The 25403-nt window shown below is 49.1% G+C and overlaps 2 protein-coding genes across 5 annotated transcripts; one reads left to right on the forward strand and one right to left on the reverse strand.

Moving 5' to 3' along the window:
- Nucleotides 1-221: 221 nt before the first annotated feature.
- C1R (complement C1r) lies at nucleotides 222-7637 on the forward strand. The gene is made up of 11 exons (XM_005434349.3): nucleotides 222-312; nucleotides 1044-1272; nucleotides 1507-1699; nucleotides 1877-2020; nucleotides 2168-2364; nucleotides 2849-2996; nucleotides 3081-3202; nucleotides 3794-3872; nucleotides 4297-4437; nucleotides 6059-6133; nucleotides 6361-7637. Coding segments are annotated over exons 1-11 (2133 nt in total). The 5' UTR covers nucleotides 222-310; the 3' UTR covers nucleotides 7164-7637.
- A 2745-nt stretch (nucleotides 7638-10382) lies between these two features.
- C1S (complement C1s) lies at nucleotides 10383-19542 on the reverse strand. Of its 4 annotated transcripts, none has more exons than XM_027798400.2 (12): nucleotides 19367-19542; nucleotides 18851-18915; nucleotides 18196-18442; nucleotides 16840-17017; nucleotides 16449-16574; nucleotides 15601-15800; nucleotides 15226-15379; nucleotides 14869-14984; nucleotides 14557-14635; nucleotides 14166-14303; nucleotides 13573-13647; nucleotides 10383-11497 (listed from the first exon to the last, which is right to left on the reverse strand). In XM_027798400.2, exons 2-12 carry the CDS (start codon nucleotides 18853-18855, stop codon nucleotides 10719-10721), a joined length of 2097 nt encoding a protein of 698 aa, XP_027654201.2. In that variant the 5' UTR covers nucleotides 18856-18915; nucleotides 19367-19542; the 3' UTR covers nucleotides 10383-10718. The 4 variants fall into 4 exon arrangements, with proteins under 4 accessions (XP_027654201.2, XP_027654203.1, XP_055566834.1 ...); XM_027798402.2 differs by having other exon boundaries at nucleotides 18390-18442; nucleotides 19367-19536; XM_055710859.1 differs by having other exon boundaries at nucleotides 18238-18442; nucleotides 19367-19535.
- Between the last annotated feature and the right edge of the window lie 5861 nt (nucleotides 19543-25403).

Consider the following 25403-nt stretch of genomic DNA (forward strand, 5'->3'; position numbering starts at 1 on the left):
GCAGGGCGCGGGGCGGCGGCAGCAGGGGGCAGCAGTGCCGGGCGCCCGGGCGGCCGCAGCCTCTGTCACCGGGCCCCCTCCCGGCTCCGGCTCCCCCGGCCCCCGGCCCCGCCCCGCCCCCCCCGCTCCCCCGACTCCTCCCCCCCGCCCCCCCCGGCTCCCCCCGCCCCCGACTCCGTCCCTGTCCCCCTCCTCCCCGTCCCCCTCCCGGCTCCCCCCACCGGCTTCCCCCGCCCCCGTCCCCCCCCAGCCCCGCCGAGCCGCCCCGGTCCCCGCCGCCAGCCGCCCGCAGCCGGAGCCGCGCACGGACATGTGAGTGGGGGGGCGGTGGGCTGGACCCCTCCAGGGCGAAGGGGCAGCGGTGCAGCTCCGCTGGCACGCAGGGCTGCGGAAGAGGGAATTCCCCGGCTGGTGGTTCCGTGAGCTCTGGGCAGGGAGCTTGTTTTGGAGGAACACGGAGAGTCCCGTTCCCCGGGGGGGATCTGCAGAATGAGGAAAAAGAAAGAAAAAAAATAAGTGCCAGCTTTTGGAGGAGAGAAACCAAGGCATGGCGGGGTCCAGGGCTGCCCGGGGGGCACTGGGGGATGGCTCCTCCGCAAACTGGGCTTGAGAGCCACAGACCCTCACCGCCCCCACCGGGCAAAGAGCTTCCGATCTAGCGGTGTCCAGAAACGATCCACCAGCCCAGGGCCAGAGGGAGCAGCCCCCCCCGCGGCTCTGAGGGAGCAGCCCCCCCCCCCCCGCTCTGAGGGAGCAGCGCCCCACCCCCCCACCCCCACCCCCAGCCTCTGAGGGACCAGGGAACTTGCCTGTGCCCCCTCAGATCGATGCCTCCCTTGGCTGGTGGCAGCACCTTGCTGGAAGCTGGCTGGTGCTGCTGGCTGCCATGTCAGCTGTCCTTCTCGCTCCTGGGCCACCCAAGCCAGAAGGGGGACCTGCAGCAAGGCTCCCGTTAGGTAGTGCACAAGTCACCTGTGAAGTCTCCTCCGACTTTGGATGACCTAATTTTGTGCAATGTCATCGTTTACTTACCATGTTCACAGGCACACTCTTCTGCTCGTGTGGGCCTTCCTTTTCTTTGGAGTCATCAATTCCAGTACAGTCCCAGGAAAGTTCTTTGGGGAGATCAGATCCCCTGGTTATCCCAAGCCGTATCCCAACAATAACATCAGCGTCTGGGACATCCATGTCCCAAAAGGCTATGTGGTGAAGCTGACCTTCATGTATTTTGACCTGGAGCCATCTGAGTCCTGCTTCTATGACTATGTTAAGGTACCTGCATAAACACTGGGGCTGAGGGGTGGCTGGAGATTGGAATTTGGTGGCCACCACAGGCAGTGGGTCCTCATTCACCAGGCTTCCTCTCGTGCTTCCCACAAAGGGAAGGGAAGGAGTTAAAGAGAGAAATGGGAGGAGCAGGTACTGGCAGCTCATGGCTGAGTGACAGGGGTCCACAGGCAGGTGGTATCTTCTTGGGCAACTGTGATTTCCCCTTAACCTTGACAGATCAAAGCAGACAAGAGGAACTTGGGCCGATACTGTGGCCGGCTTGAGTCACCCACAGGCAATCACCCAGGAAGGAAGGAGTTTGTGTCTAAGGGGAACAGGATGCACCTGGCGTTTCACTCCGATTTCTCCAACGAAGAAAACGGCACGGTGATCCCCTACAGGGGCTTCCTGGCCTATTACCGAGCTGTGGGTGAGTAGGCAATACCCTCGGCATGCAAAAAGGTACCTGTGTGGCTCTAACCAATTTTTCTTCTTGTCAGACAAATAAAGAGAAGGTGTAAGCAAGGACATGGGTGTCTGTGTACTTTCAGTGAGTGGCAGTTTTAACACTTTCCTCCCCTTGTCCCTGCATCTCATATGTCCTCAGATCTTGATGAATGTGGCCCTAACTACGCTGCTGAGACAGAAGAAAGGCCTCGGTGCCAGCACTTTTGCCACAACTATGTGGGTGGCTACTTCTGTTCTTGCCGGGCTGGCTACCAGCTTCAGAGTGACCACCACTCCTGCAAAGGTAAACTGAAATTGGTAAAGATCAAAGAGTTCCAGGGAAGGAGCCCTGCAGCCAGGAAGGGTGGGAGAAGTGGCTTAGGGAGCAGACGGCAGGGCCGCAGAAGACATGGCTCCACAACGTGACCTCTGCTTTCTTCCTTTGCGCCAGTGGAGTGCAGCAGCCAGTTGTTCACAGAGGCAGCTGGGTACCTGAGCAGCCCGGAGTACCCCCAGCCTTACCCTGAGGACCTCCAGTGTAACTACAGCATCCGTCTGCAGAAGGGCCTGTCTGTCATCCTCAAGTTCTTGGATCCCTTTGAGATTGATGACCACCAGCAAGTCCACTGTCCTTATGACCAGCTCAAGGTACTGGAGACTGGCAAACTCCACTTCCAACCCCGCTGCCAGATCCAGACAGGAATTGTGGGGACACCACTCCTGGGATGAGAAATACAGGATCTGTACAAGGAGGGTGCCTGGCACAAAGGACTGAGCTCTTCCCCTGTCTTCCTCCCTCAGTGCACTTAATTACTGCTGTCCTGAGGTCAGAGGCTCTGGGTCACAGGCCGCTCTGAGGGAAGCCAAAAAAATCATCCCTCTTCCAGTTTTATCTCCCTTTGATTTAATCTCATGATTTGAAGGGGTCAATAGCTCTGTTTCCCCTGAGAAGGGGGACACAGAGCTTGTGGTCGGTCGGCCCCCTGCTCTCATCGGTCAGCAAGGGTGGGTCAGACCACCAGCCCTGCTCGCCATCACAGGCACTGTCGCACTTGGTCTGGACTGAGATATGGGTGCTGGGGCAGAGAGGCATTTGTGTTTCTGTCCCTGTGATACCTGTTCTCCTCATCAGATCCAAGCACGTGAGAGAGAGATTGGTGAATTCTGTGGCAAGGAGTCACCCGGCATCATTGAAACCAACAGCAATGAGGTGGACATACTCTTCCTCACTGATGAGTCGGGGTTCAGCCGTGGCTGGAAGATCCACTACACCTCGGAGAGTAAGCCATTTCTTCCCCAGAGGCTGCTACAGCCGATCTACGCCATTGGTTAATGCCAACTTACTTTGTCCCATTCTCTAACAGAAATACGGTGCCCGCAGCCTGTCCCACAGGATCAGTTCACCATCATCAGGGACCTTCAGCCTGTGTATCAATTTCAGGACTATTTCATCGTCAGCTGCAAGACCGGGTATAACCTGGTGGAGGTGAGACCCCTTCTCTGCTCCCTACAGCCATGCTCTGGCTGCTCTTCAGCCTGTGTAAGCCTCTCACCTGTCAGCAAAACTGTCTTCGGAGATTTCGCTCATGGCAACCTCTTGCAACTGCTGTTTCTTCCTTGCTCCTGTCGGCTTTCTTCCAGTGGTTTCTCCCTTCCCAGCTCCCTTCCTTATGTAGTTACTGTCTCACAAAGCCTTGGTAGAAGATGAGAGACAAAGATCCCAAGAAACACTGGTAAACAAGACTGTCTCTTTGGAAGGATGTGAAATTGGATGTGAAGGAGATGCATCTGCCCCCCTTGCTATCCTGTTGCCAGGACTGGGTAGCACCCCAGACTCGCCGCGGTGCTGTGGTTGCTGGCTGCTGCTGCCTGTGCCTGCTGGGAAGGGTCTGTAGCCTGTGGCAAGCACAGGACAGAGGGAAGGCAGCAAAGGGAGAGGGCAGCAGCTGGAACAGACTGCAGAGGGGCACCTGTTGGACAGCAGCGAACAGAAGGGCAGACAGAACAATATTTTGATGTGGGGGAGGGAATGTAAGGCTCTGTACAACCAACAGAGGTGGTTTTCTCTCCCCCACAGGGGCACCGAAAGCTGCTGTCCTTTACGGCTGTCTGCCAGGCAGATGGAACATGGCACCAGTCCATGCCCCACTGTGAAAGTGAGTGAGCTGAGAAGAGGGATTATGGCCCCTGCTGTGGCTTTCCCCCTCCGGGAACATGGGGACCTCAGTATCTATGAGTCAGTTTGGCTGTGGCCATAGAATCATGGATCTGCTGGTTGGAAGGACTTGTGGAGGTCCACTGTTGACTTTCATGACGTTTTTCCACTTGCAAAAGCTTAACCATTTCTCCTCCCTTACAGAAATGCATAAAATATCACTAAAAATTTGCTATAAAGTTGTAAGACCTAAAAGCAAAAGATCCCAGTCAGGGATCCATTTTGGAACAAGGTCTCTCTGCCTGCTGTACTGACTGGTCCTTCCCACCACGGGCACAGTCGCAGCTGCCCCTAACCCTGCAGGCAGTAAGGCTGGCTTTGGCTCATCTCGCTTTTCTTCTGCTTTTTTTTTGTTGTTTTTGTAGTTGTGAACTGTGGCGACCCTACACCCCTGAGCAACGGGGCATTCAGCTATGTCAACAAGCCTGCAGACAACACCTACCAGTCGGTGATCACATACCGATGCAATGAGCCATATTATCGCATTGTCACCAGAACAGGTGGCGGTGAGTCCTAACCCCACGTGGGCATTGAAATCCCTGTGCAAAAAGCTGTCCCAGATTCCCAGTTAGAGTCGTCCCTGCTCCCCAGGCTCAGGGCTCATGCTCTCCTCCTGCAGAGGCTCTCCCATCTTTCCTTGGCTCTGCAGCACAGCTCCTGAGGCTTGTCACCCCAGCTATTCCCAACTCTGCTTCATTCCCAGAGTCCGTCACGCCCCTCCTACACACTCTCCTTAACTTTTGCAGAAGGTCTTATTCTCTCACCTGTAGTCATGATTTGTTCTTCCCTAGTGGATTTCATTCTTTCACTGAAATTTGAGGCATGGTGGCTGGGAATCACCAAAACTCTGAAAACTCACCACACCAGCCCAAGTTGCTACAGATGCAAATAAACAAACTCACATTTCACTCCACTGTAATGCTGTTTACCTTTTGGAATATTGTTCAGCAGCAGAGACGTCTAAGGGCTAAATAACACACAGACAGAAAAACCTGTTTTCATGCAGCAGGTCAGAAAAATTAAGGCAACATTCAAACCCATTCACATGCCTTCCTTTTGCACCTGGAACATGATTTGATGGCACAGGAGCTTTGGTTACGGGAACAGCATAAGGAGTTTATGAATTCCTTGCCTTGGCTGCTCATTTAGACTCCAGAGAAAAAAATGTAGATTTTTAAGCTGAGTCAGTTCTTGACATGGTTGCCAGCATGGGCGTAGAGTTGTGCAGCATGCCTGAGAGGGGTGAGACGCTCCCTGGGTCCAGGAGCAAACAGCTAAGGAGTTCTTTAAGTTGGTAGTAACGTTGAATTTGATTATTCTTGTACCTGAGTTTAACTCCTTCATAAAGAGTCAGAGCTGAACCTCAACAGAAAAAAGTCAGGAGCAAGTAAATATCAGTACCAGCCACATTCCGGTGGTGAGTCATCATGATTTAGGCAATTTTGAAAGAGAACAGCAAACCCTTTATTGGAAGCATTTGCTACAGTGTAAGACAAATTGTATCTCAATTATTTTTAGTCACCAGCACAAACTTTCTATGAAAAGTGGGAATGCTGGAGGTAGGAGAGTCTCTGCTGAGAGGTGACAGGCAACTTCGCTGACCTGCAGTGTAGCCTCCGAAATAGATACTGAACACGTACAGTAATGGTCTCATCTTTTTTTCTGTTTCTGGAACAAACCACCTTGTCCAACTCTCTGCAAACTACAGAGACCAAAACCTTGGATTTAAAATCCACGTCCTTACTTCTTCTCTCCCTTCTTTGGGCTAATAAGAGCTCTGTAAGCATGTGAAGTCTTTGCTTCACTCAGATAACTCTTCAGGTTTTTCTTCTAGGGAAGCAATGCCTGAGCTTTACTGCTCCCCTGGAGCTGAGGTGCTCTGAGATGCACATGCTACCCCAGATGGAGATGTTCCAGACTATACCCCCGGTGGCTTTTCCTGGGAGAGGCTGTTTTGGGATGGAAGGACTGAGAGCAACATGTGGGATAGCTTGGAAAGAGGAACCCCTTGAAAATATTCTGTTGTGTTCTGTTCTTCTGTGCTGTCCTGTCCTATCCTATCCTATTCTTTCTTCCCACCCCATCCCTGGAGGCCTGGGTCTCATTCACTTCCTTCTCATCCTACAGACACATTCACCTGCTCTCCTGAGGGAACCTGGGTGGATCGAGATGGCCAGATGAAGATTCCTGCCTGTTTGCCAGGTCAGTAAAAAACTCTGACTTTGGTGCTTACTGGTCCATGCTTACAGTCAGCACAAAGCCAGGACAAAATGCAGGGAAGGGAATGAGGACAATGGTGTCAGTGAGGGAGGACAGGGAAATCTATCCAGGAAGGCAAAAATAAGGTGAAATCAAACCGTGGTGGTAGGAAGGAGAGAGACAAGCCAGGGCAACGGAGGGTGTCATCATCTCCTTGCGTTTCTTCACAGTGTGCGGGAAGCCGGTCAACCCTGTTACTGAAGTCCAGCGGATCTTGGGTGGCAAGTCGGCAAGGAGAGGCAACTTCCCTTGGCAGGCTTTGACTGGCATCCATGGGCGAGGGGGTGGCGCGCTCCTGGGCGACCGCTGGATCCTGACTGCCGCCCACACCATCTTCCCCAAAGGGGCTGGGGGGAGCAATGTCAGCCTGGAGCAGCTGGCAGAGGAGGCTAACATTTTCCTCGGCCACAACAAGGTAGAAGAGCTCCACAAGATGGGTAACCACCCTGTACGTAGGATCTTTATCCATCCAGATTACAACCCCAGTGATGAGTACAACTTCAATGGGGACATAGCCCTGCTGGAGCTGAAACACCCAGTGACCCTGGGCCCTACCGTACTGCCCATCTGTCTCCCAGATACCACCAACACCACGTTCTACGTGGATGGGCACATGGGCTACGTGAGCGGGTTTGGTGTGGAAAAAAATTTCATTTCAAATCATTTGAAGTATGTGAGCCTGCCAGCTGTTGCTCGAGAGGAGTGTCAGAGGTGGCTGGACAGTAAGAAGGGACATGTACCTATGGTTTTCTCTGAGAACATGTTCTGTGCTGGCTTCCTCAGAGACAAGCGAGACACCTGCCAGGGGGACAGTGGGAGTGTCTACACGGTGCTAGATGCAGAAAGTGGTCGCTGGGTGGCTACTGGTATTGTTTCTTGGGGTATCGGCTGTGCTGAAGGTTATGGCTTCTACACCAAGATCCTCAACTACTTGGACTGGATCAAAGGGATAGCCCGGGAGGACAGGCTCTAGACACTGCTCTCTCCTGCTAGCTGAAGAATCACCAACAACATGTAAATTTCCAGACACAGAAAATCGTATCTAAAGCTTTGGATGATGTACCAAAAGCTTTCCAAACACACAGACTATGTCTGAAAGCCACCACACTGTTTGATAAATTTTTGGTGGCACCATCAAAACTTACCAAAGCTGTTGTACCACTGGCGGCCTGTGGGATGCCTCTGAGGACGCTCTCGTTCTTCCAGATCTTATTACTGGATGAAGCCTTAATAATATCATGAAATCTCAGGACAGCAAACCTATTCTTGTTTGAAGCGCTCACGATACCATCAGACTGCTGCAATCTACTGCTGTACTCTGTGGTGTGGGAGGGCTGCAGGGCAGCAGACTTTCCTGAAGGATGTGGTTCTTTGTGCCGAGTACAGCATACATATGCCCATTGGCATCAGTGAGATTCTACAAATATTAAAATCATTGCTGGAGAAACCAGGTGTGCTGTGGTTTTCTGTCTTTGCTTTTAGCAACTAGTAAACATTCCCCATCACTGAAAGTAACCTATGGAGTTTATACAGGGATTGCTTTACCTGCCACTAAAACATTTCCAGTTCTTTAACGGCACGTGGCATTTAGTTACCTGTCACAAAACTACCATTAGATTACCTGGTCTGAGACTCCAGGTGGCTTCAACGGAGGCAAAAATAAGTTGTCTGTGTGATGTCACATTCAAAAGACAGGGAAGACGACAACCAGTCTCATGGAGAAAAGAGCCCAGGAACTGTTACTGATCAGAATTTGGGGATGAATTTTTTTATACTCTACAAAATAAGGCCCTGACTGCAGGACAGCAGCTCTGAAATGATGCCAACTCAGAGAGAAGGTGACACCTCTTGTGTTGTGGGTATTCTCTGGAGTTCTTGACTAGTTTTGCTGCTGCAGAACAGCCTGCCTTTTTCTTATGAGTCATTGAGAGAACTGAGGTCTGCGACGGCCTGGCAGGAACTCGGGGGGGCAAGGTCATAGCTGCCTTCTCGCACTGTTTTCTGTGAGATCCAGCTGTGGATCTCCTCAGGTGTCAGTATGTCTCATTTGCTTTTGAGATAACATATCCTGGGGAGCGAGCTGCGAAATTGCACATCTGATACAAGTTCACCCATGATCTCCAGGGTTGGAATTCTGTTGATCTTTCCCATTTGTGTGGGCAAGAGAAGAGCAGGAGAGGCAACAGGAGCATGGTAAAACAAGGTGCCCAGTTGTACAGGAGCAATGGATAAAACCTGGTCTGGGGGAGGGAAGGGAGGTTGCAGAATATGCAGCTGGGGGAGTATTCCAGGTGAAGAACAGGGAATTTCTGAGATGTTCAGTGAGTACAGGTGACAAGGACAGAAAAATACCCAACTCTTCAGTCCTTGTAAAAATTGAGAAAAATTACAGAGAAGGCATCTTAAAGGATCTCCTACTTTGCAGGAGACTAGGAAACTTCAGGAAACCGAGGCATGGAGAACAGATGATTTGCCTCAAAACCCCAGTGGAACCTGTGACCCCCCTAGGAACAGCAATCCCAGCTAAGTGAGTTGCTTTCCTGTCTCCTGCTCTTCGACCATTGGGCCACATTTCTGTTTCTCTTCTCCTCGGCTGTCCTGAATTGATTTCAGCAGTTTGCCTTCCCTTGCTTTTGAGAAAGACTGGAGTTCATCAGCAGGTTGGTGAGTAATCACACGATGCTGCTTGCTTGAGTGGCTTTGTGGGCAGAGGAGTTGAGGAAATGTCTTACCTTAGTTTGAAGGTCACTTTTCAGAACTTAAAATGGATTAATTTTCCCCAAATCATACTTTGTTGAGCTGTTCCTACTGCTGAAGTATCCATCACATAGCCAAGGCAGAAGCTTCCTAATAGCCAGACACAGCAGGCTGTAAGACTTCTAGTGGCTTTCGCTCATGATTACCCCAGATGCTTGGCTTTGTCTGTATAATTTGTAAAATTCTAATACATACTGTGAAGCTATAAAAAATTGTCACCCTGGCACCACTGCATCGTTGTTTCTTTGCCAGTATGCAGTCACCTCTTTGCCCAAGAGGGACACGAGCTAAATTTGCAGCCGGGACTGGATACCAGGGCTGGACACCTGCCTTTGGCGCTCCATGAGGATGCCAGGAAAGCTGGGATGAGTCCACCTACTTAGCCACAAGAAGGGATGACTATAAAACTTCATACAAGATTCAAGCTTGACACATACAGATATAAAAGTAAAAAGCATTCAGTGTCCTGTGGGTCCAGTTCCTCAGGAATGTGGTGTAAGATCCTTGGTTACCAGCCCAATGACAAAATAACCTTTTGCTGGTTACTCAAACCTGAAGGTGCTCACACTGAGTGTGGGAATCTGTGGAATCTCCCAAGAGCTGCACACCTCCTCCTCCTCACCATTTCCCCGACTCTCAGAAAAACTTTGGCTGGAAGAGGAGGTCTCTAGTCCAACGCACTGCTGACAGCAGTACTTCAGAGCTTCAGGGCCTTGTCTGGGCAAGTTATGAAGATTCCCAGGGACAGAGATCCCACAGTGTTATGGTACTTGTTCCAGTTTTGACCCCCACCCTGGGAAAAATCCCAACTGAAAATTCCACGATTGCAATTCACGTCTGCTGCCTTTTGTCCTGTCACCAGAGCCTTGCCCTGTGTACTCCCCAGCCCTCCTTTAGGTGTCTGACAGCAGCTAGATCCCCATCTTGGCTTCCTCCTTTTCCAGCTGAACAAACCCAGCTTCCTCCGTCTCTCACCATATGCCACCTGCGCCAGTTCACTGACCACCTCAGCGGAAGGACAGCTGATCCAGGACTTTCTGGAGCAGGAGACACCACTAACACATATCAGGTAATCTTCTTTCACAACGCTACCTTGCCTAAATCAAGCAAGATTTATTTCTTATCTAACACAATAAAGTTTGGAAAATAAAGCCCTGAGGACAGGGGAATGAAAGGATTTTGAAGATGTCTCTTCTGCTCAGCTTGACTCAGAAGCCAGAAATCCTCATTGCTGGTCACGGTTGGTCAATGAGATGCAATCGTTTCAGAACAGCTTCATGAAGATTTAGGTAGAACAAGTTACAGCTTGACAAAAACTGGCAGCGTAGTGAATCAAAATGTGATTAGACCCTTGGTTGAGGGAGTTTCAGGGAGAACTAGGTCTGGACCGAGAAGAAGAAAGGTAGCACATACACAGCAGCACATTGCACAAAAGGCAATTTGGACATTCTTTAATGCTGTTAGAGATTCTGAACAATACAGGAAACACATAAATCCAAACCCAGGCTCTGAACCTACCCTGGGAACCAACAATTATTCTCTCTTATTTTCATTGAAATCTCCCTGTCAGGTGGGGCATTGCTAGGTCTTCTCCAGGTGGGAAATAATGGGATAGAAAAATATGGGAAGAAGCGGAAGGAGCCTGCACTCAGCACAGACACAATGCGTTCCATCCACCGAGTGAGCAGGACCACAGCCAGCCTGAGCACGTAACCATCGTGTTCAGGAAGGGTGACCGCTCTGAAAGGAGAAAGAGCTAATCCTGCCAAGTTTATTCATCCTCATGCTGGCTCATTGTCTCTGCAATCCAGTCCAAATAACGCACTACCTTAGTGTAAAGACCAAAGGTACCACAACGTGGTCCCCAGGAGATTAGCCCGGCCACATAGTACCGTCTGTCATCAAGAGGATCTTGGATAGCGTAGGCTCCGCCACTGTCCCCCTTGCAGCTGTCCTTGCCCCCACCAGCACAGATCATATTGTCGGTGAATCGGTACGCACTGGAATCGGCAGAGCCCTCTGGTTTCACAGATCGGCACTTATCCATGCCCACCACGGGAATCAGTGCCTTCCACAGATAGATGGGCAGCCTTCCCTTCTCCCTCTGGCCCCAGCCAGCAATGTAGCCCAGCGTCCCCTCCTCCAGCTCGTACTCGGGTGATTTACCAGGAAGGCAGAGGGGCGAGATGTTTGGGCCCATCCTCACAGGATCCCTCAGCTTCAGTAGCGCAATATCATTATCAAAATCGGTCCTGGTGTCAGTGGGCTGATTCTTCCAGCCCGGGTGGATGAATGAGGCCTCTGCGATCAGCCGCTGGCCCTCCCGGCGCAGAGATTCTCCAGCGATATTGATTGCCCCGGCGTACATGTCGGGCCTGTCGTACCCCTCCAGCACATGAGCTGCAGTCATTACCCATCGCTCAGAGATTAACACACCGCCTCCTCTTGGGTAATTGAAATACACCTGCCAGGGAAAGTTGCCCTTTTCTGCAAGGGTGCCTCCAATGATCTTTGCTTTCTCCTTAATGGGATTGCTAGGCACCCCACACACTGGAAAGAAAAGAAAAAAAAGAGGAACCAGATGGGATAATTCGCAGTTACAAACAGGGGCTCTCTGGTACCAACCTGCCGAGTTGCAAACCAGGGGTTCTTTGGTACTGCTAAAAAGCCCATACCCGTCCCTCCTGCGCCTGCTAAATCATTTTTGATTCTGAGTAACCAATGTTTATATTCCATGTCATAGAATTTGCAACTATTATTTAGAGAGAAATTAAAGAAAATTCGAGCAAAACTACTACCAACGTTCGATTTAGGCTAAAAATACTCATTTTCAAATTCTTGTTCTGGAAAGGGGTTGTCACCCCGCCAGTGCTGGGTATGTCAATTTTCACAATTTAACTGCATTCTAGTTAGCATTTTTCCTTTGCTGAATTATAGCCTGTAGGTGAAGTGATTGTCTTTGGAAAAAATATTTAAGTTCTTAGAAACACGATGCTGGTCTTTAAAAATTTATCTTTTTTTTTGTGAACTCCAGATAGTGTGAGGTTATGTGTTGTTTTAACCGTTGTTTTACCATTTTTTCTCTCTATTCTTTTAGAATGTAAAATCTTAAGCAGTGGGTCAATGGAGATCTTGTCTGTGGGTCTATCTCTGTGCAGAGATGCTCCCTGCTCTTTGGCCAAGGTGTTCTGTAATGTTTTGCAGAATGTGGGCACTAAGGGCATAAATGCAGCTGGCCATTCTGCTGTAGCTAGGAAATCAATTTCTTATCACATTGCCTTGTTTACATTGAGCCCTTAGTCACAGAGTCACAGATTAAGGAACTATAGCCAGTAGGTAGTCATAGAAAGATTTAGGCTGGAAGGTACCTCTCGATGGCTCCAGCTCCACCTGCTCGTCCCTAACTGCCCTTCCCCTGCTCTGCCCAGGTTGCTCAGAAGCTTTCACACCTGACTTCTGACCATCTCCAAGGGTGGTGATTAGCTAGCCTCTCTGGACACCAGTTCCAGTGCTGGGGTGGGTGGGGGAATGGGATATTTTTCCTTAAATGTAGCCAGAATTTTGTTTCTGCCCATTGCCTGTCACTGTCTTTTGCTGCTGCGTCCTGTCGAGAAGAGTCTGGCTTCATGTTCTTGCATTCATGTCCTGCCTCCCAGGCAGTAAATTCTGAGCTGTATCCCACAATTTGCCTTTTGCACTGTGCACTTGCACAGTCCGAGCAGTCAGCTGAGCTGGCCCTTCAGAGGCTCTGTCACCTTCAGCTGTGTCTTGTGCTTTGCCCACGATGGTTTGGGGGTTTGGAGTAATGAATAGGCATCATTACGATTAGCCCTAAGCACGATGCCTCTTCAAAGAGGGTAAGGTGGACAGCGTGCAGAATACATAGGATCTAAAATTCTCTCTTTCAGCTGGAAGTTAAGACCCAGCCATAACTACCAGCAGTCAGGAGCAGGAGCAGTGCCTACTAGCTTCCCTCCTCAGTGTCCCCCAAAACCACAAAGAGAGGGTGCGAAGGTCCTTGACAGGGATCTTGCTTGAGCCTTCAGACATAGTAAGTGTAGCTGAAGGACACATTAAACCATAAGGGTTTAGGCTGTGACTTCCAGTGAGCAGTGAAAGACCTTTCCCTGTAGTGCTGCGTCTGTAGTGCCCAGCGGGCAGCTGAGCACTGCCCACAGCAGAGGTCTGATGAGAAGCTACATCTCTCAGTGCAGTTTGGGAGGGACTCAAGACAGAGAGGTCCATCATTGCCAGAGGCCTCTTTTGACCTGTCAGTCTTTTTGCTACCTGTGATGCAGACAGAGATCTAAAGCACTGAACAACTTGAGAATGCACACACTTGAAGGTGGGGAACCTGGTGTGGAAACACACAGCAGTACTTGAAGAGGTCCTGTCATACCAGCTGTCTTATTACGTTGCCCACTTTTGTTTCCAGTTTCTTTTCTGCTGCCTCATCTGACCCTCCTTTGGGGCCCCCAGCTTTTAGAAATACCCTGTCCAATGTGATTCAAACAACATAGGATGGATCAACTGCACTTTCAGGCTTAAATATTTAAAAACAGAGAGGTGAAAGAAGCAGTGGTCTTTATATGCCGCGTGTACATGTACACAGTTTTTGGTAGTACCTGGGACACATTTTGGTAGCTTTGTTCCCATGTCTTCGTTGACCCATTCTCCACTGGCTGAGCACTGATACACCGCTTGGAAAACACAAGAAAAAAAGAGTGCCATAAGGATACAACCAGGATGAAGAGGGGGGTAAGCAGCATTACTGTATAAGATGATGTATTAACCTTCTCATTCCCAGAGCAAGCACAGCTTGGTAAACATTGCTGAGATCTCCCTCCAAGTACACAACCCCACAAGGACGCTTCTGCCCCTGTTTTGGAGGGACCTCATCTAACAGATTTCTTGAGTCCTTTACTTCTCCAGCGGAACTGTGCACTAGATGTGACAAAAGTCTCTATGGTTCACACACCAGGCAAACGGAGAGAGGACTTGCTAATGCATTTAGGTCAACAGCCCAAGTGCTGACATTATTAGAGTGTATTAAACACAAAGGCAACGCAAATCAACTGCCTGCCACCCCACACCAATACGAGTTTTTTTTCCCAGTCTTGACATGATGGAATATAATCCCAGCCCCATGATGATGCCAGCACCATTTCTCAGGCCTTTGCTCAAAGAAGCATGTCTGTGTAGCAGAGGCAATGCTCACCATCCTCCTTGTCTTTTAGGGTATAGTAAGGAGCATCACACTGATACCGGAAAGCAGCTTTGTACAGAGGCTCGTGAAGCTCGGAGACGTACACGGCTTGGGCATTGTCAATAGGAGTGGGATCACCGCAGTTGACAGCTGTAGAGAAGAAACAAAACCAATGAAATATAATCAAAGAGGCATTCTCACCTAACAATATGATTATTGTGTGAGGAGGAACCACTCAGCTACTCTGGTCCCTGTATGGTCATCAGTGCTCACATCCTCTGTCCTTTCAGCCTGCTCACATCCCAGTCCTTCAGCGTTCTCCTTGTCTGGAGATACAGTGGATCTAGAGCCTAAAGGCTCTGCTTCCAGTCTGCTTCCCACAGTACAGAGACAGGTCACTTACGAACACAGCGGAGATGGGAGTTGCTCCATTCACCATTTTCCTGACAGCTGGAGTGAAAAGTCACGACGCTGTCTCGTTGCTAGGGAAAAGAACACGGGATCTATGTGAGCCACTGGCCATGAAATGTGTCTGACACAGGCACTCCAGCGGAGGGTCCTCAGAACGCTCCCGTGGCTGGAAGAAGTTTCCACTTACTACAGCTGTGGTGAAAACTTCTGAGTCCCCACAGGTGCTCAGGGCACCTGATGTGAAATGGCATCAGGAGGCTGCTGAGGGGGCCACAGGGGATATATGCTGGTTTATGTAACTTACCCTCACAATTTCATAGCCTTCCACGCAGGTCACCTTCACACTGTCCTTGAAGACGTACTTGTCCTTCCGCGGCTCAAGAACAGAGTTCGGAATGATGCTCGGGGGACAGGTTATGGCTTTGAAGAGATAGGTGGAATTCAGTGATTAACTGCTTCAAGATTTGCTCTCCTTCCAGCTCCCAAATTCTTTCTCCCCAGTGATTACTTTCCCTCTGGAATACGTAAACGGGCATCTCTGTTTACTCAAAACCAGCTGGTGTCAACAAGTCAACCTGCTCTTGTACCATGAATCTGACCCGGGACAAACCTTCTCCTTAACTCAGCACCAGAGGGAACGTTTTCCCAAGTATTTACTCACAATCCTCATAGTAGCGTATTTTCCAGCCTTTGTGCTGTGTTTTGTGGTCTGTCTGGAAGATTATGTCAAGAACGTTGCTCCTAGTTTTGATTTCAGGAGGACCTGAGAATTTGCTGCCACAATAGGGACCAAAACGCTGCTTTCCAGAGACAAACTGGGAAAATAACAAACCAGAAGAAATGAGAAATATCAAATGTATTCAGTGAGAGTGAGTCAAATATATATTCAATATATACATATTCAAATGTATTCCCAAGAACTTCAAAAGGCAACGTGGTTAGAAAGAACATGAAGCGGTCAGAGTGTCTTCTGAATATGAGAAGACTGAGGGGAGATCCAGAGCATCCCGACTCCCTCCCCAAGCCCCACACCTACTGTCAAGCTGTCGTGGCAACTCCCTGTGGGGTCGGCTGGTTCCAGGTCGAAGTCCCCACTATGTATGGTCAACGCCACGAAGTAGCCCGGCCTCAGAGCCACCCGGTACTCGCACCGCGAGTTCTCTGGGTACTGGTTGGGGTAGTTGGGGCTGGCAATCTCCCCTGATGGCTCCGTGAAGACATTCCCGCTGCAGTTCACTGGGATTAAGGAAGGAACACAGGTAGGATTCAGAAGGGAAATGGTATGAAGCCCACAGGCTTTCCCTCTTCCACCACATCTCCAGTCTCCTCAGACACCTGCACTAACCATGCCATTGACATGGCATCTCCCCAAGGAACTGAAGCCAGGGCTGATCTCTATCCAATCACCCAGGGACCTGAACTTCTAGTGGCCTTTCCTTTTACCTTCCACCTGTGATTCAAGCCCCCTTCCCTCACGCCCGGGTCCTCATACGACACTCCTTTCAACATGCACCATCTGTGACTTTGCCATTTTTTGATTCAAGCCAAGCAGCCCCTGGGCCATTTTTGTCTCTTGATTGAACTGCCCTGTTTTGTCAGAGATTAAAAGACTCACAGCAGTACGCTAAGAAGGGTCTCCATCACAGTCTTTAAAGAACCTCATTTAGTAGTTTCTTAAACAAAAAATAATGTTAAGAATATGTTAGTAGAAATTCCCCAAATCAGGCCTACTGCCAGTTCAGATTTGCACTGGGACAGTTTTTCCCCCAAATATACCTGCCACAACTGGCTGAGAAGGTTGATAGAGCAGGTCTTCCGTGCACAGTATCTCACTTGGCCTAAATTAGCTCTTACTGTTGAGCACAGCTAATGTAGATCTCTTACCTCCACATGTTTTCTCATCCTCATAGAGGAAATAATCCGGTGGACAGGTACAGAAGTAACCTCCAATATAATTATTACAGTAATGACTGCAAGGTTCCTCCACAAAATCCGTGCACTCATCCAAGTCTGCAAGCATGAAAAGATGAATCAGCCAAGATTAGGAGAAGGCTCTAGGGGCAGGAGGAAGGTGAGAAAGTGAAGCAAGCACTGGTGGACAACAAGGAAAAGGCATCTCTAAGACAGCATTTATACTGGCTGTATTGGAAAGCAGTCCTGTCTGCTGGGATCCCTTTTAAATCAGACATTCTTGTAAGGCAAACCCTTCTGTCAGCTTTCCTCCTCACCTAGCCTGGACACTACAAAGATTCAGAGGAGGCTGGTTTAACCTTACCCACTGCAACGTAGTAGGCTGCAAAACCAGTGAAACGCTCCTCGTTGGAAAAGTCTGATTGGAAGCGCATGGTGAGTGTGTTGTAAGGGACATGAAATTCCTCCACAATCGAAGAGCCAGGGGTACGAGGTTTCTTCCGCCCACAAAGCACACCTTCAACTTCGTCACCAGACAGGATCTGCAGAACAATGCAGAGTGGTCTTACGTCATTACTGGAAGGTGCGTAATTACCAACAACTTGAGTCTTTCAAGTAATAGGTGGCTAGCCAAAGGCTCCTAAATTGCACGCATTTCTCACAATGCTTGGGCAGATCTCCCCGGGTGCAGCTATGTCACACGCTAGCAGGACAGACCCAGGCTTCTGCCCAGCTGGCCAAGAGCAGAAGACAGCCAGCTAAGGTGTAGCTGAACGGAGCCCCCAGACAACCAGTTTTGTGACATTTGTAAGACACTTGAGGAGCGTTCCCTCCTACAGACTTCCTAGCTGTGAAGTAGCTGTCTTAATTTCTCAGATACAAATTAATCCAGAAAGTGCTCTGTTAACATCCTTCCCTGCCCACTTGTACAAAAAAAATCAACAGCATGGTTCAAAACGGCAAAACCCATCACTGAGGGTCTGACAGGTTCATCAGTTTGTTGCAAAAGGCCACGTGTTATGGCAGCTCCAGCAGAGCACATCTACCCTACCATCCCACCTTGGTTCTTCTCCAAGGTCCCCTTCTGGCACTGCACCGGCTCGCACAGCCCCTTTTCACACTGAGCTATTGCGGGAGAGGGTGGTGTTGCTTCTGTCTGTTTGTGTGGAAACACCCGATCTTTTGTGCCCTGTGGGACAACGTGGAGCAGAGCTAGTGGGCCTCTACATTTTAAGAAGTCTGTGGTTCACAGATCATAGAAAACTGCGGTGCAATGCAGCACAGCACTTCACGGGAGTGCCTGCTACCACATGCAGATCTCTTGATTGTTTTTAACCTTCATCATTTCCAATCAGTTTCTGATTGCATTAAATCACCTATGTCCACTCACGGATTAATTCTGAACAATTTCAGGGACAGAAAAGCAATGCCCTAAGGAAATGGCCTTTATTCATTGGCCTTGCAACAGGGAGGTGTCGGTGAAGGCTGAGAAGGCTTTCCCTATGGGTATAGGCGAGACATGGGGAGCAGGCATAGATGGGGCACTCAGTTGGCAGACAATGCTCGCGTGGTTACGGGGCAAACTCAGATCAATTTAGTGACCACTGGTGCAGACGCATGCAGTCATTTGGGCTTCCTGGAGCTCAGAAAAGCAAGAAAGTGTCTATCTCCTCTTCCAGTCCTGAGCTTTGTACACAGCTTTGATGTTCTGTGCTCTAACCCGCCTTCTTGTCTTTTTCTCACTTGAGGACAAGGACAGTACCTTTACAAAGTCATATTCACAGTTCTGCGATGGTTCGAGATCCATATGTGTGAAATAAAGGCGAATGCCGAATCCCAGAGGGACCTGGATTTCCCAGGATTCCTGCACATCATTAGGATACACCTGAGGATAATTGGGTGACAAGATCTCACCGTACATGGAGGCTGCATCAGCCCAGGTTGGGAGGCAGAGGAAGACAAGGTACCTGGGAAAAGAGGAAGGAAGACGCCATGGCAGCAGCCTGCTCTGCCCGCCTGAGCACACCGTCAGTGGAAACACCAGCCCTGGGCTGCACGCAGCTGCCGGCTTTAGCATTCTAATGAGCAATGCTGTAGCTGTCTGGAGCTTATCTTTCTCCCTTTCACACAGAAAGAGTACAACCTCAGTCTTGCCCTCCACTCCTCTCCAGCTCTCTAAGAGCTGGTAGTGCTGCAGGAGTTGAAGACAAGGGTCTTAAGTGCTATTCCCTACTTCACTGCCTTGTTCTGAAGGCTGCTTGGGCTATAGATACATTCAGATTTGAGAATCAGTACAGTACTACAGGAAAAACACCTAATTTATAACATGAAATCATTACTAAACCTGAGTTCCCGTTGGAGATTCAATAACTCACCACATCTGGAAAAAGCAGATCTTCCTTTCTGAAAACTTTCACCAATTGGACTTTGGACTTATGGTCTGAGACAAAAAACAGCATGATTGATTAATGTCGCCTGTGCTTCTGTGTGTCTGCTGGGCAGGTCAAAGACCCCAGGCCTCAGCTTGTGGAGGACACATCAATATTTTGCCTCAAAAGCATGTTTATATCCCTGTTCCCTCTTGCATAGGCAACCCCAAGCATCAAGAAGGGATGCTAGGTCCACACTGACAAAACGAAGAGGTGATCTCCACCTTGGTGCTCCTGGCACTCGGGTTCCCCCCCTTCGGACCATCGGTGTCTCCAAACACCGTGCTGAGGCACCTCCCGCCCGGGGCACCCAGTCCGCTCTTCCCAGCACCTCCAGAATTACCTTCCCAGCACCTCCAGAATTACAGGGCTGGGGAGCGGCTTGTCCTGACTCTTCCAGCTGTCAGACTGCGCCGCTCAGAAATATCTTCCTGTCTCATTTCTAACGCTTGCAATATTTACCTTCTCTCCCTAGTTCGTGTCTGCTTGCCTCCTCTCTTCCCTTCTCTTTCTTTCTCTTTTCCTCCCCCCGCCGCGCCCCGGGCTGAGGCTGGCCGCGCTCCGGTCCGCAGCCCCGCAGCTCCCTCTGCGGGCGGCCGCCGCTCCCAGACCCCGGCCCGGCAGGGACGCTCGCCTGGACGGCTCCCGGCAGGGAGGGCAATTTCCAGAACAAGTTGCACAATCCTGTTGGCTCAGGCTGCGCAGATATGGTCTGTATTAGGGATTTTCGGGAAATCAGATGACTTTTGGGAAAAGGGAGGGGAACAGCACTTTCGGCTGCCTCTCCTTTCTTCCTCTTCCCCCTCACTTTTAAAAGTTAGGAACAAAATCCAAAGGGTGTAGAAAGGGGAGAGTCCCCGTGAGGACTGGTCCAATGATTTTGCATGGAGAAAACCTGTTGGCTCACCCCATCCAGAGTCCAGTTTGCTGAAGCCCACTCTGTTCCTGCAGCCTGGTGGCCGTAGGGCTGCTGCTGCTCCTCACCTGATGCTGCAGAGACTCTTTTTTAGGGAACAAAAAAAGAAAGGAAATGATAGTGGCCTATCCGATGTGCCACTCCAAGGCTACCAGCAGGAGTAAGAGTGCATTGCTTTGCTGGGTTTTGTTATGGCAACAACTCCTGTAAGTAAAAATTTGACTAAGAACTTGTAACTACCTCTTTATTTACCAAGTGAACTTCATGTAAGAGCAACTGTTCATCAGACTTAGCCCTGGAGCAACTTGAGATCTAAGACCCTTACGGAAAGGAGTTTCAAGGCTTATGCCGAGTAGGACCCTTAATCCAGCCAGGGCCCACATGCTACAACCAAAATACCACCATACAAGCTAAAAGACCTGTCACTAACACGCTAGAAACCGCCCCCCCCCCCCTCCTCCTCACAAACCAGCTGCACTGGGACTGGGCTATAAATGAAAATGCAAAACTCCATTACAAGCCCTACCCTTTACAATCAGTGCTGCACCATCCAGAGCTTGTTTTCAGCAGGAAAAGGATGATTCAAGTTTCAACAGGCCATAGGCAAAGTGTGTTAGCAAAGCCCAGCTGAAAGCCTCCTTTATACTGTCAAGGGAGAGAAACACCTACAGATGAATCATCGCTGACTTCATTGTAGTCAGGATAAAGGTTCTACTTGAAGAACATGCCTAGTCTGTTTTCTTTGTCAAACTGAGAATGGACAGTGAAAGAAAACAGCATGACATTCAACTTCTGATGTCTCTTGGGATAACAGCTTGATGTTTCTAACCAGAATTTTGAAAACCAGGAAAAGAGTGATGAAAGATACACAACAAATCATGTGGAGATGTCTTCTCCTCCAAACTGGGCAAACCAAAGACCCTGCCAGTGACTACTGAAGTCACAATCATATTCTAAAATGGGCATGGCAGAAGTAAAATGAGTGTGGGCTGATATAATACACGTCATTTCATCACAAGGAAATTGTATATTTTCATATAAACCCTACTCAACTTGTCTGTAGCAGTGGTAAATTAGTATGTGTGTGAATATTAATAATTCTGTAGAAATATAGCTATTAATTAAGAAAAAGATTGCTGAAGTTAGTTAAATAAGAAAGTAGCTGCATTTTATCTGGGCACATATCTGCATAATGCTAACTATTTCTGCAGAAGACCGATGACACTGATGTATATGTTTACACAGAATACACATACAGCATCTGATTGCATTTGCCTAGGTCTGTATTGTTTTTACAATTCATAAGATGAAACAGCTAGGTAATATATTTTACAATTCACTTAAACTATGTCAGAAGTTGTATTAAAGTAATAATTTAAAAGAGGCAAAATCATGCCATTAAGGTTAATAAATGATAATGTTAAGTTTGCCAATGCAATGTAATTCTCCTCAGAGGCACATGCGTTCTCTTAAATTCCTAAATTACATGACCACAGACTACTTTTCCCAAATTGCATAAGACAAATCTTGTCTTGAGATGACTCAGAGTTGCATAGCTGTAACCTTTCCACCAGATGTTATGAGAAGCAATAGTCTTCCAGCTTTCATAAAATCACCATCTAAAACAGGTTTGACTGGCTTGTCTTCCCCCAGGAAGTTGGAAGGAAAAAAAAGCTTTTCCCAAGTTCTTAAGAAAAGCTACATTTCCCCATCTGGAAACACTGAGTCATAAAACAAAGGGAGCAAATATCAAAAGAGAAAATATCACATTAGCTAGGTGAAATCCATCAGCAGGCAGTCAAGGTGGTGTAAGCAGCAAGTGACATAACCTTGATCTACCAAGACCTTGACAGCAATGTGCCTGTTTCCCATCCTACCAGAATAAGAGGATTGGGTGGGTTTCTTGCACGCCGCACTCCCCTGCCTTCCCCTGTCACCCAGGCCGGTTTTGTTGCCAGGGATTAAATCCAGAGCCTTGGGTCAGCCCCAGGAAAACCCGCCCATGTGCTGGATCCGAATGTTCGGTATAACCTGCTGACTTCCACCTCTGTGTCCTGCACAAGGGCGATTTTCACCAGAGTCTGTTCAGCTCTTTTACTCCCTCCAGCATCAAGTCTGAATGAATGCAAAGCTCCCACAGCCTCCCAGCAAAACCTGGGGATCAGGACCATTCTGCTCCATACACTATACCACACTGGCATGCCTGCTGCCTCCTGGACTCCCTTCCCCCCCAGCCCGGTGTAGCTCCAGGCGGGACTGTCGAGCGCGGGTGATGCACAGTGTTCCTGCAGCCAGGAGCCCACAGCCTTTTCCCTGTGGGCGAGGGGCTCTGACTACAGGTACCCCACTGCAGGATAACTGCTGTGCATTCTGCCCTGACCTTCCTCGGGACGTCCATCCCCACCGCACATGTGGGTGGCTTCACGGCGGCTGAAGAAGAGTGGTTTAGTGTTCACCTATTACAGCAAAGCGTTTCTCAACACTTTGGCTTGTTTTAAACCACAAGTGTGGTGGCAGAGCAGCTGCTGTGGGAGGAAACGTGACATTTCTGCAGAAGGACCAGGGGACCGCAATGAGCATGGCTCCATGGCCCGCTCAGCCTGTAGGTAGGGTCGGGGTCCCCAGCCTGTTACCTCAGCCTGAAGCTAACAGCGGAGCCCCCCTCACCTGCTGCAGCCGGTCCTGGGGGCTGCCCTGCCCACCCCTCCCAGCAACAATACGGGTCTCAGCGAGTGCCCTGTGTGCTGGTCACACTGTGCCCGAGGTCACCTGCAGGGGACACAAACTGCAGCTCCCCAGTTCTGTGGAGAGGAGCCAGGGAACGGAGCCAGTGATGTCTGAGACAGGCTCTGGCATCACATCTATTTGTGCAATAATTCCACCACCAAAGAAGTGAGTTGTTTTCAAGCATGCCACTCCCTCCCCATCTCAGACATCCACCGAGTCCCAATTTCTTCAACTGTCTCTGGTTTGTCACTCACCTGCTCCTGATTTTTTTCCCTACTGGCCCCAAGGCCTCCTATTCTTCCTTCTAATGAAAACTTACTTTCAAGTTATTCCAAGCAGTCATCCTTTTCCCTCCATGCTCCATCTCTTGCTAGTGGTTATTTCTTTCTCCACCCTCTCTGTGCTCTTTCCTTGCTCTGTGCTCTTTCCTTGACACAGTGATTCTCTGCTACAGACTTCAGCCAGATTTAATTTTATTCTAACTCTTGCTTTTCCAGAATTTTCCTCCTCCCAGTCAGTGTTCCACTCTAAACTGCAGTCCCATCCTCTCTCCAGACGGTCACCTTGCCCCTGTAGAACAGTAGCCTGCTCCTCTCCCATGGCCACTTCAACCAGGATAGGGTCTTGTGCCTGCCTGGGAGAAGAGGCACTGGCAAGACAGGGCACAAGATTCCTGTTTCAGTTCCTCAGTCCGGAGGAAATGGTCCTGGGAGGAAAGTCCTGTGACTTGAAGAACGATGTGGGGCCTTGGGCAGCAGTGATCTGTGGGAAAGCTGTGAGAACCACTCGAATACAGTCAATACAATGAATTTGCAGAAGCTTCAGCAGCTACATTCCCATGTTGCCACACTGAGCTAATGCAAACTTCAAGTTTCACACTAATACCCGTGTAATGTCATGAAACCACCATATAGCTCCAGGACCTCAAATAAAGATTTTTTTGTTACACCACCTCCTCCCAAGCATAGCACTGCCCTGGTTATTAAAAATAATAATCATACTGAAAAATAACTGCACTCATCGTGATCTGAGTCTCAAAAACAGCCACTATGCTCTGACCCAAAGTGGCTGTCTAGCATTTAATCTAAACAGGTCAAATATAGCAACATTTCAAGCAACTGAAAACAGAATCTGGCAATGGAAACTGTTAGGCAACCTCAGGAGCAGATGCTGCTTCTGAAACCCTTCTCTGACAATAGTAAATTACAGAATGAAAGAAGTAAAAGTTCGTACACATGATGTTTCACTATACCTGTAGCTAACTGATCATAAGTGTATTTAAATACTACAGGATTTTTCAAATTTATTTTACAAACAGTCGACATTTCAAATAAGTTAATCTTTGCACAAAAGGAATGTGTCATGGGTTTGTTTCCTGAGCTATTCCAGAACACAAAGGACCTAGACCAGAATTTTGTCCAGCATACAGCCTCTAACTCTCCCTATTTCTGCAGCCTCAGGTCAGAGCTGTGGAAGGACTGCTGGAGGTCTACAGGATGACACCATTTGAGAGAGACAGCGGTCCAAAGCCATATTTGCTGCTACAAACATGGCCTCCAAAACCAGATGGAGCACCTTGACTTTTCAAAAGCAGGAGAAGTCTGCGTCTGACAGGGGTCTACTGGGCAGGAGATGCACCAGCGCACATGGAAAGCTAAGCCCAGTGCTGTAAGCCTTTGTGGCAATCCCAACAGAGTACCAGTGGCCACAGCAACAGTGGCATCATTGGTGCCAGGTTACAGTCCGACCTTCAAAGCAAGACCACTGTCCACAGAGTCTAATCCAGGTATGATCTAAATTTTTATAGAAAGGGGATGAGAAGTGAAGGGGAAGGATGAGGGAAGGGGAAGCCAGATGTGGAGGTTTAAGGAAGGAGGAAAGTGTATGGTGTATTTCCCTGGTATATTCTCCCATTTTTGGCTATCTAAAAGAGACTGACTGAGCCAGAAGTTGTATCTGTATCTTACTGTTTACATGTCCTCAGTGGACTTGAATGTTGCCATCACTTTCTTAACTGGTTCATGGACTTGCAACAAAATGCTAACAATGATCCCCTGTCAGACCACAGCATAGTCAAGCAGGATAGAGACTTTAACAGAAGTGTTAAATCTGTGGGATAATTTCATTGTATCAAACACGGGAGGAAACTTGATTATGGAGTGGATTCCTCCAGCGGTGATGCTAGAAGGCCTCTGTCTCCAGCCTGGTTCTCTGTTTTCATGAAACTTTTACAAGCATAGCAATTTGAGATGCCCATTCCTTGTCAAACATGACTGGGGGAGGGATGGAGGGTCAGCACACTCACATGCACTTCATTTACTTGGGAAACTGCCCTAAACACCAGAAACACCCAATTAAACATGGAAATGAGAGATTGATATTCAGTCAGTCCTTGGACTTCGCAAAAAGTTTGGCAGTGACCAGTCAGGGTGAACCAATACTGTAATGTATTTGTAAAGTCTAGCCTGATGGTGACAGCTATCCAGGAGGGTTTTTAAACCCCTTCTAACTGTCTGGGCCTGGCACTCTGCACCTTACGCTGCCTTCAGGGGACTTCTGGAGGTCAAGGCCAAGATCTCCCCTTCTTCGTGTGCTTCCTTACTGCACCAATTACTCTTCAATTCCATTTTTCTCACTTGCTGTGAGCCTTAGGGTCTTACCCAGTCATCTTCTGAACATCTCCAGGGCTGGAGATCTCCCGGCCTGTCAAAGCACCTGCTCCTATGGTGAACCATCCTTCTGTCCAGGTAGCATTTCCTTTGTGGCAGCTTGAGACCATTGCTTCTTGCTGTTTCACTGTGGACCTCTGATGTGACTGGCTCAGTTCTTCCTGATCCCCACGTTAAGCCACACATT

This window comes from Falco cherrug, chromosome 5 (genome assembly GCF_023634085.1).
Source record: "Falco cherrug isolate bFalChe1 chromosome 5, bFalChe1.pri, whole genome shotgun sequence".
NCBI classification, from domain to species: Eukaryota; Metazoa; Chordata; class Aves; order Falconiformes; family Falconidae; genus Falco; species Falco cherrug.